General features: G+C 36.8%; 3 protein-coding genes across 3 annotated transcripts in view; 1 reads left to right on the top strand and 2 right to left on the bottom strand.

Annotated features, from left to right (window-relative positions):
* Positions 1-662, bottom strand: part of LOTGIDRAFT_174841 (hypothetical protein) — a gene marked incomplete at both ends in the record, with an annotated part of 5,148 nt that extends 4,486 nt beyond the window's left edge. The window contains one exon of the mRNA XM_009054686.1: positions 602-662. Within this exon, the coding sequence (XP_009052934.1) occupies positions 602-662 (61 nt within the window). The remainder of the gene's footprint in view (positions 1-601) is intronic.
* Positions 663-1,648: 986 nt separating this feature from the next.
* LOTGIDRAFT_239312 (hypothetical protein) lies at positions 1,649-13,768 on the top strand. Its single transcript, XM_009054685.1, has 21 exons — positions 1,649-1,676; positions 2,004-2,064; positions 2,387-2,565; positions 3,040-3,194; positions 3,575-3,729; positions 3,989-4,067; positions 4,298-4,451; positions 4,624-4,816; positions 5,549-5,743; positions 6,193-6,372; positions 6,607-6,792; positions 7,520-7,705; positions 8,160-8,345; positions 8,830-9,015; positions 9,347-9,532; positions 10,036-10,233; positions 10,624-10,716; positions 11,219-11,383; positions 12,314-12,418; positions 12,739-12,903; positions 13,600-13,768. Coding segments are annotated over exons 1-21 (3,033 nt in total). The 5' UTR covers positions 1,649-1,652; the 3' UTR covers positions 13,602-13,768.
* Positions 13,769-14,535: 767 nt separating this feature from the next.
* LOTGIDRAFT_143990 (hypothetical protein) lies at positions 14,536-15,258 on the bottom strand (the record flags this gene model as incomplete). The annotated part of the gene is made up of 2 exons (XM_009054684.1): positions 14,536-14,650; positions 15,140-15,258. The coding sequence occupies 2 exons, from the start codon at positions 15,256-15,258 to the stop codon at positions 14,536-14,538; spliced, it is 234 nt and encodes a 77-aa protein (XP_009052932.1).
* Between the last annotated feature and the right edge of the window lie 2,520 nt (positions 15,259-17,778).

Below are 17,778 nucleotides of genomic sequence, written 5' to 3'. Positions count from 1 at the left end.
GGGTGTTGCTTTGCCTGGCTAATTACGAGCCTTGTAACGAGCCTGGTGACAAAAATATATTCTTTTTTGAGAAACGTTTGCGTCAACCTGGTGAAGAGTGAAAGGGCAAAGGCATTTATTGAAATGTGCATGGAATTCAATAGGCCCACGTCAAAGTTTTAGAGAATTTACCTGTTGCTATAAACAAAGCAAACTGACTCACAAGGGATAAAACTTTGTGAGTATATTTCACAAGGATTAAAACCTTTTGACTTGATTACTATTCAGTGAACCATGTTAACCCTACATAGTGCAAAACGTGTTGTTACTTACCAGCCCCTGGTTGAAGCAAAAGTCATCTTCGTTAAGGGGTTTATTTTAGTCTTTAATATATGTAAATAGTCTTCAGAAGTACAAGAAATGTATCAAAATCGCCAAATTCCTTCAAAAAACCTAAAATTATGAATTTGTTTTCCTATTTCTATAAATGTATTGTCCATATATGGCAGTGTCTAGCAAAAACGAGTCGTCATTTTAACTTTCAAACTTTGGCGATTGGATTTGATCGGCACTACACAATTCTACGGACGCGATGAACCACAGCAATACAAATGTTACTTACTCATCTGAATCCATTCAACTTCGTGGATAGTTTTTGACCCGGGCGATGGGAATCCTGCCATCACCGAGGGCTAATTTTGGCTTGCTCGCACTTTCCGCCATTTCTCGCATTGCACACTGGGATAATTGCAAAAGTTGAAGTCGTCGCTAAAACAAACGAATTCGCGCTTCCACGAGTAGACGCGGCGCAAGTAATCGAACGTTGTAAAGGACCATTATGCACGTGCAGTCGTCCATCACAACACGTGACTAGTGAGTGGTATTGGCTTGGTTGTTCATTTTCATTCTACACAGGTAAGTTGATATATGTATCAATTTCAATTTGTCTAGTCACTCGCTGGGGTAAGCATAGACTGAAGAAAGGATATACACATACCTCCTTGTGCAGAACATCTGCCTATTTCGTGCCTCTAATAGTCTAATCAAAATTAGACTAAACTTTAGTTCCACTTTTGTATTAGTGTTTATTTTTAATATAGTTAGGACAAAAGGTTAATTTGACGAACGTTTAAGAGAGCTGTCGTTAGACCCGAACTGAATTGACTATATTAAAGATAAAAGTAATAAAAAAAAAAACTTAACAAAAGTTTGGTCAACGTTTATTTAGTCGGATGTTTCGGTCTAACACACTCCCTTGCCATAAATTTATGTAAATTGACCAATATATCGGACTGAAAATATATCTCTGTAAATGGATATATCAGAATAACTTGCCCATTGTTGACATTTTTTCAACCCGATGAGAATCAAAGACGTAGTCCCAAACATCTGTCTCTCAAAAATCCATCAGAGGCTGGGAAGAGGCAGATGTTTCGGTCTATTTAAGATTTCAAATTCAACTGTGTATTTGAAAATAATTTGGTCGAGAGCAGAGGGACAACCCTCTCTATTCCCCACACACAATTTAAAATACTTCATGGTCAATTTTTATTTTGAAATCTCTTAAAATCTGCTTGCTTCAGATTTGCAGGGACATTTGGCTTGCCTGTAACTTGTTACATTTATAAATGTCAGTACCTTTACCAATATTTCAAGTCTCTCTATTTCAGAAAATGATCCGTTCACTTTTACTATCAGTAAGTAATTTATATTTATTACAGGAAATATAAAGAGGTTTTTTAAAATTTGTATGTGTACCGGAGACACTGATTCTCAATTTTCAATTAGACGTCTGTTTAATGATATCACATAACTAATTTGCCGTCAAGTATAAGATATTTGAACAATTATAATTTAAAGAGATTGTAAAGAGGTTTTCTAAAAAGAAAATTGTGTATCGGGGACACTGATACCATAAATTTGCACCATTCCAATATTCCATCATGCGTCTGTGGTTCCTGTAATTCCACTGAAACTAAGTGTTTGACTTCACTGAATTTAACTGTCTTTATAATATTTTTCAGATCGCAGTGGTTGGAGTAGGGAGTTTATCTCTAGCCCCATTGCTTGACAGTTTGATTGAAAGTATTGTATTTTTCTTTTTTCTTTTTCAAACCACAGTAACATGTTAAAGAGGATTATACTTAACGCATTATACTTCATTGATTATACAAAACGTTATGTGGAATTGTACTTTAACTGTTATACCTTAATGAATCATACTTAATTCAATATACAAAACGTTATATGAACTATACTTTAACGAAATATACATGTTCTTTGATTATACAAAACATTTATATGATTTATACTTTGATTATCATACTTTATAGTATACCTATCTTTATATGTAGAATGTCTCTCGGATTAAAACTTATATGCTATACAAATTATACTGTAATTTTAGTATCGGTGAACTGTGGTAAAAAGATCGACAATGATCCGGTTCTCAAGATATTAACTGACGTCGACATATGGGCGACGGCCAAGTGTAATGGTGGTGATCAAGAATTTACTTCCACAGACTCGGTTCACTATGTACTTCCAGCGGCTATCAGCACTAAAGGCAATCGATGTCTTTTCTATGTAAGTCGTGGTCGTGGTCCACAGCCTGTTGTTGATGGAGGTCGGATCAACTGAAAGTGATATTAGCACAGGCACCTGGCCAGAAACGGATGCCAGTGTGCAGTAACCCAATAAAATTAAGCTTAGGTTACAATTTTTTTTTTTTGGAGATGTCAATAATGTAACAATAATCGGCCTTGAAATTGTTTTTCTTTATCCACTTGTTTTATTTATGTATTGTATTATTCTATTTTATTGTGTGCATTGGGCTTTAACTTGTGTTCAGCGCTTAGAGTAATTTTTATTAGATAAGCGCTTTATAAATGCTTTGTAATAAAATAAATAAAATAAATAATTTCGTTTCGTTATTTTTTTTTTCTTTTTTGTTGTACACCAACATGCAAGGCTACGTTTCAATGTTGGTTTTAAGGTTTTAACACATACACATTAATATACCATGAATGGGAGTTGAAATATTTCTGGTTTTTTTTTCAGCAAAGAGAAAATTCGGATCACTATTATGTAGAGGTGTTGGTCTTTTATGGAGAACGAGATAGTCTAATACTGACCAAGCAAAAAATAGTCACTGCGATTTGCAACTATGGTGACTTTGGTAAAGATTCTTCAGCAGAGCAAACGATTGTAGATGGGTATGTTAAAATGTATCGCATTCCATTAATATTCCCAATACAGTTGGAGTCGTCTGCTTAACGATTAGCAGTCAAAATAAAATTAAACCAAACTTTCGTTCCGTTTTTTATTAGTTTTATTTCTAATATAGTCATTTTAGTTAGGGTCTAAAGACTGGCCTCTTAAACGTTCGTCAAATTAGCTTTTTTCCCTTATTCGATGACGTCTCTCTTTAAGCAATCAAATCTCAGGCGCTGGCTGACGAGGTTTTTATCAGGTTAGGTCAAAAGGTTAATTTGACAAACGTCCAAGAGCGCTGTCGTTAGACCCCATCTGATGTGGTTATATTAAAAATTAAAGCTGCAATAAAGTTCTAAAATTATATTTTTTTCATATTCAGACCAATGGCCCCGACAGGAATACATAACATAGTTGGTGATACGGTTCCAAGCTCGGAACTAACATTGAGTATTCAAACAGTTGATGACCAAGATGCTGTCGGCCCTCTAGCCCTTGATCGCAGATATTCTTTATTTGGTACTTACACGGGTTCACGTACGTATATAATTCAATAAGTAGGCTCAATTACCATAGAAACTCGTTGAACCAAGTCCACGGACCCTCACCGCACTCCAAGAAAACAAATGTACCGAAGTATACGATTATTATAATAAAACTATGCAGCCAACAATATATAAATGAGTGAAATAGCATAAACTACAGACTGAAAATATTTAAATCTTAGATAAACAGACATTAAATTGATTAACATAGGGGATTTAGAATTTAAAAAAATGTTTTTTTCCTTTCCTAGTTGCAAATGTTGGCTTGAAGCCTGTAAGTTGTGATGCAGTTTCAAAGAACGGTGATAGATATTCTGTTCTAATAGCCGGGTGAGTTTTATTTCAAGATTTTTGGATCTACGGATCTCCTCTGCCCTCTCCCCCCCCTTTTGGCTCCGCCACTACCCTTCAATATCAGGATGCTGGCGCGCCACTGACTCAAATACTCTGTAGGTTATGCATCTCATCGGAGAAAAATGGAAAAACTCAATCTATTGGGCCCAAATCTCTCGCGGTCATTTTAAGCACTACATCAGCAAATTCTATTTTCTATTTTAAAGCTGTGGTGATGGTATGATATTTGATAGAACAGAAGGATTTATAACATTGGGAAAGACATTTAGAAGTCCATACTTTGTCGCCTTTCATCTATCAACCAGCGTAGACTTGTCTTTCGATTGTAATGTTACCTTGTGTATCCCAAATTGTGACGGCGTAAGTTATTCTGAAATTGAAATTAAATGCTGTTCAATACACATAAGAAAATTAAAAAAACTCTTTACATACCTTTTTAAAGAAACTATTCAGCCTTCTCAAGTTGGTTTGCTGCGAGGTGAAAGGTTGTTGGCCTTGCTATATGGTTGTATTTGATTTGCTTTTCTTTCAGTCTTCTTGTGAAACAGATTGTGGAATTGTAACAGCTTTTCCCATTTCAAACAGTGAGCTCGACACATGCACTGGAACGAAATTTGAAGATACCTGTACCTTTATGTGTACTACAGGTCATGATAAAACTGGGACTGGTATTTCTACCTGTGGTGCAGATGGTATTTGGACGGTTCCGAAAATTTCCTGTATTCGTAAGTACATGCTTTGATGTTTACACTAACTTTCAGTGGAGGAGCCAGGTTAACGAGGCGAAATAACTGAGATTGCCCGAATTTCTAACCTAGTTATACGATTTTTGCCCGAAAAACTTGCGGCTGGATCCCCCCCCCCCCTTTTTGGCTCCGCCACTGCTCACTTTGACCACTGAAGCTGTACATAAGAGTATCTACATTAAATTCTTAAAGGTGTACTACCTCTAAGGGTGATCACAAATTGAAATTTTTAAACTTGTTTAAAATGAGTTTTTGTTCATCAGTGGACTTACCTGGTGTTATAATTATACAACAGAATCTCTATAATCTAATAAATCTATAAAACTAAGTAATAATTCATTAAACTAAGTAATTTTGAAACATGCTTAGAAGTGTTTTTCAATAATTATTTAGTTTATTGGATATATCTTTTTATATAGAGATTCTATTCTTTAGTTATGTTAGTAAGTCCAAACTTGTTGACCAAGTTTGCAAATTTGAATTTTATGCCAATTCTAAGAGGGAGTAACCTTTTAAATGTCTGGCATGCCTTTATATTGAAAACCGTTCTGAAAACGTATGGTGATATATTATGCAAATATTTCGACTAAGGCGTGCTAGTGGATCGCAATCCTTAATTTGACTGTACAAGAAGTTGAAAGTAAACCATGGATTTGCATATTAGGGATTTCCGGCATAATACTGTTCCATCTTCATGCTTTTCCCTTTTAGCTAAAGATTGTGGAGACCCACCCTCAGGACCGAACGTAATTGTTAACGTGGTTAGCAGCGAATATCAAGGAACCGTAACGTACTCATGTGAAGCTGGTTATATCGAAGCAGATGGAAGTAAATCCATTACCTGTCCGGCCTCTGGACGATGGACAGAGACAGCAAGCGACATTCTGCAATGTACAACTCCCATAAGTAGGTATAATGAAATGATAGTCATAAAGTCATTAATATAATCATTCGTTTTACAAGGTGACCAAGCGAATAAATGATCAACCAGTGGTAGTTTTCACTATCTGTGATCCAAGAGGGGCAAAGGATTTTGACCAACCAATTAAGCACTATGAAGGGTGAAGCAGTGCAGGTTAACCTTCTAACGCTGTAGACCTTTTTCAAAATGCATTCTGATATTTAATGTAAAACGAAATGAAAAAAAAAACCTGGGTTAAAGCCAATGAGGTATAACAGACAGGAGGCGCCATGACGTCACTATGTACTATGACGTTTAAAGTATGTGTCGCCTCCAGTCCTAAATTTCCTTGACTAAAGCTACCGAAGGAAACTGGCTCGGAAAACTTATCTCTGGCTTTTATATAGAAATATATATTTACCATAGTTTGTGCTTTAATATCATATTTCACCAGGTTGTGGAGATCCACCTTCTGGACCGAATCTTGAACTAGACGTATCAGGTGTAGAAGTTGGTGAAATGGTGACCTATACATGTGCAATTGGTTATCGTGAAGATGGTGGAGAAAGTTCTGTAACCTGTCTGCCTTCGGGAAAATGGTCTGGTTCTCAAAGTGACATTCTACAATGTATACGTAAGCTTTTTTTCATATGTTGGTTATAGAAGGTATTATAGACAAGAAGCGACAAGACGTCACTCTGTACTATGACGTTAAAAGTACATGCCGCCTCAAGTCCTAAAGCTCCTTGACTAATAAAAGCTATCGATGGTAACTTGCTCGGCAAGCTGTTATCTCTGGCTTTTATATACACTAGTCAAATATATATACCGTAGAGCTCAATGTGTGCTTTGATATCACATTTTACAGCCATAGGTTGTGGAGATCCGCCTTCTGGACCGAATCTTGAACTAGAAGTATCAGGTGTAGAAGTTGGTGAAATGGTGACCTATACATGTGCAATTGGTTATCGTGAAGATGGTGGAGAAAGTTCTGTAACCTGTCTGCCTTCAGAGAAATGGTCAGGTTCTCAAAGCGACATTCTACAATGCATACGTAAGTTGGTTTTTTTTTATATTTTCGGTATAAAATAAGTTCTGTGAAAGGTGTAAGTGAAGCAGAACAGGTTCACCCTTTTGACCCTATGGACCTTTTACAAAATGCATTCTAATATTTGTGTAACAGGCTGTGCACGTAAAGATACCTCGACAGTTGGAAATCGAAATAGAGTGAGCTAATGTCGCTGTCCTGGCAAATTTCCCTCATTACTCCTTGCATAGCGTTGCTCGTCTCCATTAGCCTATATGGTACAGAAAAGTAGGATGTAAAAGTATTTAATGAAGAATGCTCATGAAAAAAAACTGGGTTAGAGCCAAGGAGGTATTATAGACTGGAGGCGGCACGACGTCAAGCGCTATGTACTATGACGTTAAAAGTACGTGCCGCCTCCTGTCCTAAAGCTCCTTGACTAAAGCTACCGATGGTAACTTGCTCGGCAAGCTTTTATCTCTGGCTTTTATATTATACATTTCCAATTTGATGTAGAATGTTCGTGAAAAGAAAAACCTCGGTTTAAGCCAAGGAGGTATTATAGACAAGAAGCGACAAGACGTCACTCTGTACTATGATGTTAAAAGTACGTGCCGCCTCAAGTCCTAAAGCTCCTTGACTAAAGCTACCGATGGTAACTTGCTCGGCAAGCTGTTGTCTCTGGCTTTTATATACACTAGTCAAATATATATACCGTAGAGCTCAATGTGTGCTTTGATATCATATTTTACAGCCATAAGCTGTGGAGATCCGCCTTCTGGACCGAATCTTGAACTAGAAGTATCAGGTGTAGAAGTCGGTGAAGTGGTGACCTATACATGTGCAATTGGTTATCGTGAAGATGGTGGAGAAAGTTCTGTAACCTGTCTTCCTTCAGGAAAATGGTCTGGTTCTCAAAGTGACATTCTACAATGTATACGTAAGCTTTTTTTCATATGTTGGTTATAGAAAAAGTACTGTGAATAGGTTATTGTATGTGATCATCGACAGTTGGAAATCGAAAAAGAGCAAGCTAATGCCGCTGTCCTGACAAAATTTCCCTCATTGCTTCTTGCATGGCGTTGTTCGTCTCCATTAACCTACATGGTGCAGAAAAGTAGGATAAAAAGTACATTTTATTTCCAGTTTGATGTAGAATGTTCGTGAAAAGAAAAACCTCGGTTTAAGCCAAGGAGGTATTATAGACAAGAAGCGACAAGACGTCACTCTGTACTATGACGTTAAAAGTACATGCCGCCTCAAGTCCTAAAGCTCCTTGACTAAAGCTACCGATGGTAACTTGCTCGGCATGCTGTTGTCTCGGGCTTTTATATACACTAGTCAAATATATATACCGTAGAGCTCAATGTGTGCTTTGATATCACATTTTACAGCCATAGGTTGTGGAGATCCGCCTTCTGGACCGAATCTTGAGCTAGAAGTATCAGGTGTAGAAGTTGGTGAAATGGTGACCTATACATGTGCAATTGGTTATCGTGAAGATGGTGGAGAAAGTTCTGTAACCTGTCTGCGTTCAGGGAAATGGTCAGGTTCTCAAAGCGACATTCTACAATGCATACGTAAGTTTATTTTTCATATTTTCGGTATAAAATAAGTTTTGTGAAAGGTGTAAGTGAAGAAGAATAGGTTCATCCTTTTGACGCTGTGGACTTTTTACAAAAATGCATTCTTATATTTGAGGCCTCGTGTGATACAGGCTGTGTAATATGTTAAGATGCCTCGACAGTTGGAAATCGAAATAGAGTAGGCTGATGTCGCTGTCCTGGCAAAATTTCCCTCATTGCTCCTTGCATAGCGTTGCTCGTCTCCATTATATGGTACAGAAATGTAGGTTGCAAAAGTATTTGATGTAGAATGCTCATGAAAAAAAAACTGTTTAAAGCCAAGGGAAAGTACATGCCGCCTCGAGCCTTAAAGCTCCTTGACTAATAAAAGCTATCGATGGTAACTTGCTCGGTATGCTTTTATCTCTGGCTTTTATATACACTAGTCAAATATATATACCGTAGAGCTCAATGTGTGCTTTGATATCACATTTTACAGCCATAGGTTGTGGAGATCCGCCTTCTGGACCGAATCTTGAACTAGACGTATCAGGTGTAGAAGTTGGTGAAATGGTGACCTATACATGTGCATTTGGTTATCGTGAAGATCGTGGAGAAAGTTCTGTAACCTGTCTGCCTTCAGGAAAATGGTCTGGTTCTCAAAGCGACATTCTACAATGTATACGTAAGACTTCTCCATGTATTCGACATCTAGTAACAACAACAAAACTTAGACGCTTGATCTGAACTGGAGGTCACAATTTCAATCCCGACATAGCATAACTGTAATCTGACTGCTGGAATCGGTGCCATTAAACTGGCAGTTCAAAGAATCTCATCGACCGCGTCCCACGTCAACGAATACACAGTGAAGGTATATCTTTAGGGATTGTTCGATTTTCGTAAGTTTTATTACTTCTTAAGACTATTAAATCACAATAAAGACCCAAATCAATCCCCGAAAATGCCGACTGTTCCCTTTACTTCAGTCGCTTGGGATGATTTTCGTTTTACAGTTGTAGACTGTGGAACACCACCAGATGGAGTGAACGTAGAAGTTAATGCAATTAATACAGAGTTTGGTGGGATCATAATGTATGAATGTTTACCTGGATACGAAGAAATTGAAGGAATTCGGGAGATAAGTTGTGATCCAAGTGGAGTATGGATAGAAACTCAAGCAGATATTCTTTCTTGTTCACGTAAGAATCACAGCATATTTTTTTTTTTTTTTTTGTAATTTTTTTTTTTTTGTAAATGTATTCTTTTTTTTGTACCACACACCGTAGCACCTAGTTCGAAACAACTGCCTTTTATTCCAGCCTCAGACAGCTATTTTGACAGTTGTCGGCTTGCGTTGGGTCAGAAAAATTTGGCTCTGTTTTATGGAGATTTTTCCGCACCTCCGAAGGTTGTCTGGGTTTCAAACATATTTATTTATTTAGAATCCATCAAACTGCGATATATTCGGAAAGATAAATATGTTTGTAGTTCAGCCATACCATCTGATATGTGACGTCTTTGGTCTATGAGAGTCTCTCGCCGGGAAAACTGTGTGTATATCCAAAGACCAGCAGTCACAGCGTCATGTTATTCTAACGCGGTGATGCCTATCGAGGTTTGGTGGAGGCCACATCGTAAATTATGTAGAACGTTCGTGATTCCATCCTATCGACCCCATCAAACCTTTATTTTTCTTTTGTAGCCATAGACTGTGGAGATCCACCAAAACCATCATCAGAAATGGTTGGGTTGTTGGCATCAGATACAACTGTGGGGTCGAACGTGAAATATGAATGTCGTTTATTTCATTATGAGATAGAAGGAAGTGCAGAGAAAACTTGCTTGGAGACTGGAGAGTGGAGTAATGCTAATGACGATTTAATTTGTAGCCAATATAAATGTTAAGTTTAAAAAAATCAAGAACATTTTGTCTCATACTTATAAAGGGATGTAAAATTATTGGAAAGTTGGTCGCCTTTTCAAAAATCAGCTGCCCTGATCAGTGGCAGCGCTATCTGGGTATAGTGTTGGGTTGGTGGGGGAAGGGGCGTTGGGGGGTTTAAGAACGGTTTGATTTTATTCAACGTTTTTGTCCCCAAAATATATAATATAGAAGATATCTGGGATTGCCCGAATCTCCGAACCTAGTTATGAGATTTTTGACTGAAAAACTTGCTTTTGGGGCCCCTCCCCTTTTAGCTCCGTCACTGCGCCAATGTGTATATCATATCTTTATGGTCGTTAAATAATTTTATACAAGCATAATTCAAAAGATTTTATTTCATTGTAGTTTTAGGTTGTATTAGCAATACTGATGGTGACTTCATAACCAACGTTATTGAAAGTCCAATGAAACTATCTGAGTGCAATGATCATTGTCAAGGTATGGACTTTTTATTCCCCAAGTAGTGGCTCAACTACCATAGCCCAAGGGCCCCCACCCATAAAGGACCCACACTCCCAGAAATAGCATTAACTAGACTGAAAGTACTTAAATCGTCCATTGTTATTTATTTTGCCAAGTGATAATTCTCCAATTTTTTTAGGTTCTATATTTAACTTAACCTTTTGACCTCATTCGATGACGTTTGCTTTAACTAATCAAATTCCTACCCTCCCCAGCTCTGGCAATTTGTGACGCGGTGTTTATCGTGTTTGGTCAAAAGGTTAATTTGACGAACGTTCATGGGGGCTGTCGTGAGACCGACCGTGAATAAGTCATCTTCACATAATTCAAGTCTGGTAAATTGGTATGGATAATCCGCGAAAGAGCAATGCCATGAAGTTTGGCCAAGGACAAGCTGGTCGAAAGGATCCTTAACTGTGAACTCTTTATTTACAAGATCCATTCCAAGCAGTTCATGATATGAATTAATATATTTCAGAGAACCAGTTTACTATTTTCGTGTGGAAGAATGATAAATCTTGTGGATGCGTAGGCTTTACACTTAACATGCAGCAGGTTGAATGCGAAAAAACGTGCGAAACCGTTCATCACTGTGGTACGACAGAACCTAATACTGGAGCTGTCTACGTTGTCGACTCTCCGGGTAAGGTTTTCGTTTTTTGATATAAGTAATCAAGACTTAAATCGTACGATATCAACCTGTTTTTGTTTGTGTCCCAAAATCGTATTTTGCGTGAAAACAATGACCCTAGATGTTTCAAAAGGTCTAAAAGTCATGGGATAAGATTTCGTGCCACGCTCGGAGCTGTTCACAGTTCTATTTATATACTTGGTTTATTTACCAGATACGCGAGTTTTAATTTATTGTTCACTAATGGTACGCTGAAAAGCACCAGGGGTTGAAAGCTAACTGACTGGAAGTTTCAAAAGGTCCAAAAGTCTTAAAGATAAAACCTCATGCCACGGTGAGAGCTGTTCACATCTGCAGTGGTTTTTTTCAATGAGTTTGAGTTTCCGCACACATGTAATCGAAGCTTTAGACGACCTGTCATAAAGATATATCAAATGTTCTTTTTTATAGTTTTAGGAAGTTAGCCATACTGTTTAACTGATCAGATTATATCCAATGTTCTTTTTTATAGTTTTAGGAAGTTAGCCATACTGTTTAACTGATCAGATTATATCCAATGTTCTTTTTTATAGTTTTAGGAAGTTAGCCATACTGTTTAACTGATCAGATTATATCAAATGTTCTTTTTTATAGTTTTAGGAAGTTAGCCATACTGTTTAACTGATCAGATTATATCCAATGTTCTTTTTATAGTTTTAGGATATCAGGAAGCCTGTTTAACTGATCAGATTATATCCAATGTTCTTTTTATAGTTTAAGGATATCAGTAAGACTGTTTAACTGATCAGATTATATCCAATGTTCTTTTTATAGTTTATTTAGGATATCAGGAAGCATGTTTAACTGATCAGATTATATCCAATGTTCTTTTTATAGTTTTTAGGATATCAGGAAGCCTGTTTAACTGATCAGATTATATCCAAAGTTCTTTTTTTTTTATAGTTTTAGGACATCAGGAAGCATGTTTAACTGTTCAGAAAACATTCTACCCAACTCCTAACGGAAATGGTGATGCCTCGATCTGTAAAATTATTTGTTTACTTAATGGTAGGTAACTTATAAAGTGTTTAATGGCGATGTAATTATTAACCTATATTAAAGGGACAGATACGGCATTTTTTGGGGGGTTTATTTTAGTCTAGAATAAACGTTAATAGTCTTCAGAAGTAAGCCTTCCAGAAATGCATATAGAAATAATTATTAAAATTCCTAGTTTGGGGTATTGTTGAAGGAATTATGCGATTTTCGTATTTTTCTAATACTTCTGAAGACTATTTACGAAAGACCCAAATCAACCCTTCAAAATGGTGAATCTGTTCGTTTTATTCAATCTTGAACAGAAACCTTTTTTTTTCATGTCTTTGTAGGTTCGCAATTCATGGGATTGAAGTTCGGCTTGGTTTGCTTTTGTGCATCAGAAGAAGTTAATATGGCTGCTACAGCGGATCCTTCAGAATGTCAACCGTGTGAACCAGATTCTGTCGTGAAATGTGGTTCGCAAACGACCATCTACGCTTACCAATTTCAACCATGTAAGTAATCGGTGGATCGACTACCAGTAAATACTGGTTGAACCAATTCCATGACCCAAAACCCTAAGGAGGGTGGGGCACACTCAGAAAATGGGGACCATCGAGAGCATATGTTAAGACCTAAGGGAGGGGCCCTACTCATCCGCCGGTTGAGCCACTTTAAGCAATTCATCCAATGAACTTAAGTCACAAGGAGATTGCTGTACACATTTAGGATGAAGTTACTCGGTTTCGATTACGAACACTTTTTATGAGACTACACATTTAGCGCAGATTGTGATCGATCTCATCCTATTATGGCTCAATAAGTACCTGTTACCTACTCCAGGAGCCGCAGTGGCTCATTAACCAGTTAGTCCCGTCATAGATTGAGAATACTTTCGGATTTTCAACTCGGTTTCCTCTTGTCAGTGATGCATGTAAGAGGTGTTCATATGGGAAAAGGCGTCTTGCCATCGCATAGGACATTAAACCGAGGCCCCGTGTGCTGCAGGCTATGCACATTAAAGATTTCTTAACAGTTGAAAATCAAAAAAGACTAGGCTAATGCCGCTTCCATGGCAAAATTTCCCTCATCGCACATTTCATGGTATTACCCGTCCTCATTAGCATAATTAGGTGCAGAAGAGTAGGGCGTAAAACTCCATTCATTTCATTTTACCCTCTCCATGATAATGAACATATTTTGTTTTTCAGAGGAAAACCAGTAACAAGAGTAGAAATAAAGTTGAAAAACAAGCATGTCGTTTTCTTTATATTTCCATCCCGAGCTCATAGGAGAGACGGTGTGGATGCCCAGTTTCGCTAATTTAAATGGATACTACCTCTTAGAATGGACATCACATTAAAGGGCTCTAACTTAGTCAATAAGTGTATATTATATCCATCGTTGAACTTACCATATAACGGGACTAATGAATAAAATAATTATTACTTAAAGATCGGATAAGATAGCTTGCCAGGCAAAGTAACATACGCCTCCTACCAGCTATCAAAAATGATAGTCTTCAGTGGCTTAATACTGAATATTCAAACATGAACAATGTCTCATCGCTGTACGCACAAGGGCAATAACTCCGAAACCCTTCATCGGATTGTTACCAATTACGAACTTGACTGAGATCTCATCAATATGTACAATAGTTTCATCAAGATCGGATAAAAACTGTAGCTATTCCACGCAAAAAAAAAAAAAAGCCTCACGTTTTACTCAATTTTATTGTATTTGTTATCGTTTGATACATCGTTATCATTTACATTATCGTTGAATATTTGACCGAAGATCAATGCAATGGTTGCACCTGTTTCTCAGTGACAAATTTTGCAATGCGTGCTTACCTCCAAACACGGCCCGGCAATCATGTTCTTCTCTAATTGTAATGTTATTATTACATTTTTTTTACAAACCATTAGTTGAGGCAGTGACCCAGATGTTGGGAACTAAGGCTAGCAATAATGAAGCCTATTCGCCATTTCTGGAAATACTATGTTTTTTTAAATAGCTGTAAAAATTTTGATAATGAATGAGCTCATTTTGCATAAATAGCTCTGTAAAATCTATTAGAGGGATTTCCAGTTATAATCCCAACTCGCAAAGAAATCATCCAATAATGACATCATGGAGTTAAGTATTTATTTTCTAAGGAAGTTTTTATCTAAAGCACTTTGAGTTCTTTGTATGTTATGTTTATTTCTGTTCAGTCGATCTTCCAGGGAACTTTTCGAGGCATGTTCTGACATCATATCACTAAAAAGATAAATAAGGATGGATCATTTAACAATAGTCCGAAACATCTGCCTCTATTCAAGCTTCTGATAGATATTTTGAAAGTCGTCGGCTGAAGTAGAGTCAGAAAAATTAGGATTTTCAATGACGTGACATGACAAATGGCATGATGGTATGACTGAACAATAAAAATATCCATCTTTCCAATATATCTAAGATCTGATTTAAATAGATGTATAACTCCTGCATCTTTGGAGAAGCGAAAAATCCCCCACAAAATGAGACCTAGTTTTTCTGTTGCTACACCAGCCTACAACTTTCAAAATATTTATCAGAGGCGAATAGAGACAGATGTACTATAATTGTCAACACAATGAGTGTCTTTCAAAAATAAAATCATTCGAAACTTACCTGACAGATGAAGATCAATAAAACTTACTTGAAAAAACCTTACTTGACAAAAGAAGATCAATGAAACTTACTTGACAAAGGAAAATCAATGAAACTTACTTGACAAAAGAAGATTTATGATCATTGATGATTTCTTCTTGTTCTTTATCTTCCTCTTCTCTGTATCTTGTCACATTCTTCTTTCTCTGTTCATTTCTCCATTTAGCATTTTCCATCATTTCCGCTAGCTTTCTCTCTTTTTCTTCTTCTGTTAATGGTCTGAAATATAATCTGAAATATTCAGAATGTTCCTCTACTTTCTTTCTCACACATGGAATTCAATTTTTCCAGAAACCAGAAATTGAATAAGAAAAAAATACAATCGGCTTCAATGGGAAAAAATCATCCTTCATTCCTGATCATCATCAGAAACTTTCATTTTTAATCAAATATATAATTTTTGATCAAATCAATACAAAGTGGGAAAATCTAGGTCAGTCCTGGATTTTGTAATTTTTTTTCCTCTCCTGCTCTTCACACAAAATTTGGTCTTTTTTTCCCTCCTGTCATTAATGATATTTCAAGAAAAAATCTGTAAAACAAGAAAAAAGATAGCTTGCCAGGCAAGGTAATATACGCCCACTGATAGCTTTGTTTGTTAGCCAAAATAGTTTCTCAGGAAAATAATGACATCTATTGTAAATTGTGATTATGAACAAAAAAATTGTGACTTGTACAGTCTGTCAAGAATTGTGCCTTCTAGAGTGTTTACGAGCTAAAAATTGAACGGTTTGCAAGAACAAGGGCAATAATTCATACTAAATATTTTTCGATTTCGCTGATTTTCAATAGGGTCTATCCTTGGGTGATAACAAACACTCATACCAAGTTTCGTCAAAATCTGTCAAGAATTGTGCATTCTAGAGTGTTTACGAGTTAAAAATTAACAAGGGCAATAATTCATGCTAAATATTTTTCGATTTCGCTGATTTTCAATAGGGTTTATCCTAGGGTGATTGCGAACACACATAATAAGTTTCATTAAAATCCGTCAAGAATTGTGCCCTGTAGAGTGTTTACGAGCAATTGTGGACGGACGGATGGACGGGCGGACATGGGTGACGACAATATACGCCCCCCATTTCATGTGGGCGTATAAAAATTGGTCTTGCCTTAAGAAGTTCAGAGCTTATATTTGCACAATCCATCCTGTCGTTCTTGTAATTCAGAAAAATATTGAATTATGATGTCACTATCACAATAAACCAAAGGTCAAAATATTTTAAAGGGATTGTAAAGAAATTATTTACGTATATTGGGGACACTGATTCCAATTTTGAAAGTATTTGATGATATCAATAATCGCAAAATATGCCTGATGAAATAAATCACTTAGTTTTAGTAGAATTGCAAGAACCACAGATTTCTGTTTGAATATTGGAATGGTACAAATTGATGTTATAAGTGTCCTCTTTACAGTCCCTGTAAGTTGCATTATGTGGTAACAAAATACATATTACAGGCTACTTATACTACAAACTTTTTAGGTGATTTTTTCCTAGGAGATCTGCTTCTCTGACGCTTGTTTGGTTCTGGTGAGTTTTTAGATTTATGTTTGAAGGGTGATTTTGCTCTATGTCTATGATGTGAAGGTTGGTGATTGGCACTTAGCTGAAACACACAAAAAAAAAAACAGTATAAAATACAGTGACTGTAGTATAGTGTATGACGTGAATTTCGTCCAATCACAGCCAAAAAGACAATAGCTCCAACCTGTTCCTTTGGTGTGCAGGTTCAGATAGAATGGCAAACTAGTTTAGGATATAGTGTTCAGTAGCACTCCCAAAATAATTGGAGTAATGGAGTTGTATAAGTTTCCCATGGGAGAGGAGTTGATGCCTGGATTTTTTTTTAGTTAAAACTTTCAGATACATAGGTGTATAGTTTTCTTAAATTTAAGCAAAAAAAAATGTTGAACTTGAAAAACGGATTGTCCCTTTACAATCATGTGGACTGCTTATATACCGTTACTAATGAAATTTGACTTACGATTAAACCATACTGTTTTGGTCGAACCTCATCATCAACATTACTGTTTTTACGCTGGTGTTTACTTTCATCTGCTCTCTGGTTAGACGAACGGTGAGATTCTTTTTGTGTTGACACTTCTTCCTCACTACTAGAGTCACTTGAACTGGATTCCGTTTGTACTTCCTTCTTTAGTCTTTTAGAGTTATTTCCCTTTCTAGGCTTTGAGTCTGAATCACTTGAAGAGTTTCTGCGACGAGTAGCACTATAAGTGGAATTTTTTTCTGAACGTTCATGTCTTTTCCTTCTATGGTCACTTTTTTCAGTATCTGACCCATGCTTACTTTGACCTTTCCTGTGCTTTTGATGATGTGACTTGGTGTCAATTTCACTACTTAAAGACCTGCGAGCCACCTTTCTTTTCCTGTCTCTGTGGTCATATTTAGCACCATTTCCGTCATTTCTCTCCCCTATTGATCTATCAACTTCTTTTTTCCTTTCAAAATCCCTCCTATCCCTGTTCTGGTCCCTCCCTCTTTCTCCATTTTTATATGACCTGCCTCTTTCTGAATCCCTTCTCCGCTCATCTCTTTCACAATGACTTTCCTCATCTCTTAAGTCCGTTTTTGAATTCCCCTTTGATCTATCACGATAGTCATTGAAATTCTCCCTGTTTCTATCCTCAGCCATTCTTTCCCTATCATCTTTTTCGTGATTCATGTGTCTCTTGT

The sequence above is a fragment of the Lottia gigantea genome (assembly GCF_000327385.1).
Source record: "Lottia gigantea unplaced genomic scaffold LOTGIsca_220, whole genome shotgun sequence".
In the NCBI taxonomy this organism is placed as follows: Eukaryota; Metazoa; Mollusca; class Gastropoda; family Lottiidae; genus Lottia; species Lottia gigantea.
This window is presented reverse-complemented; position numbering and strand designations above follow the sequence as displayed.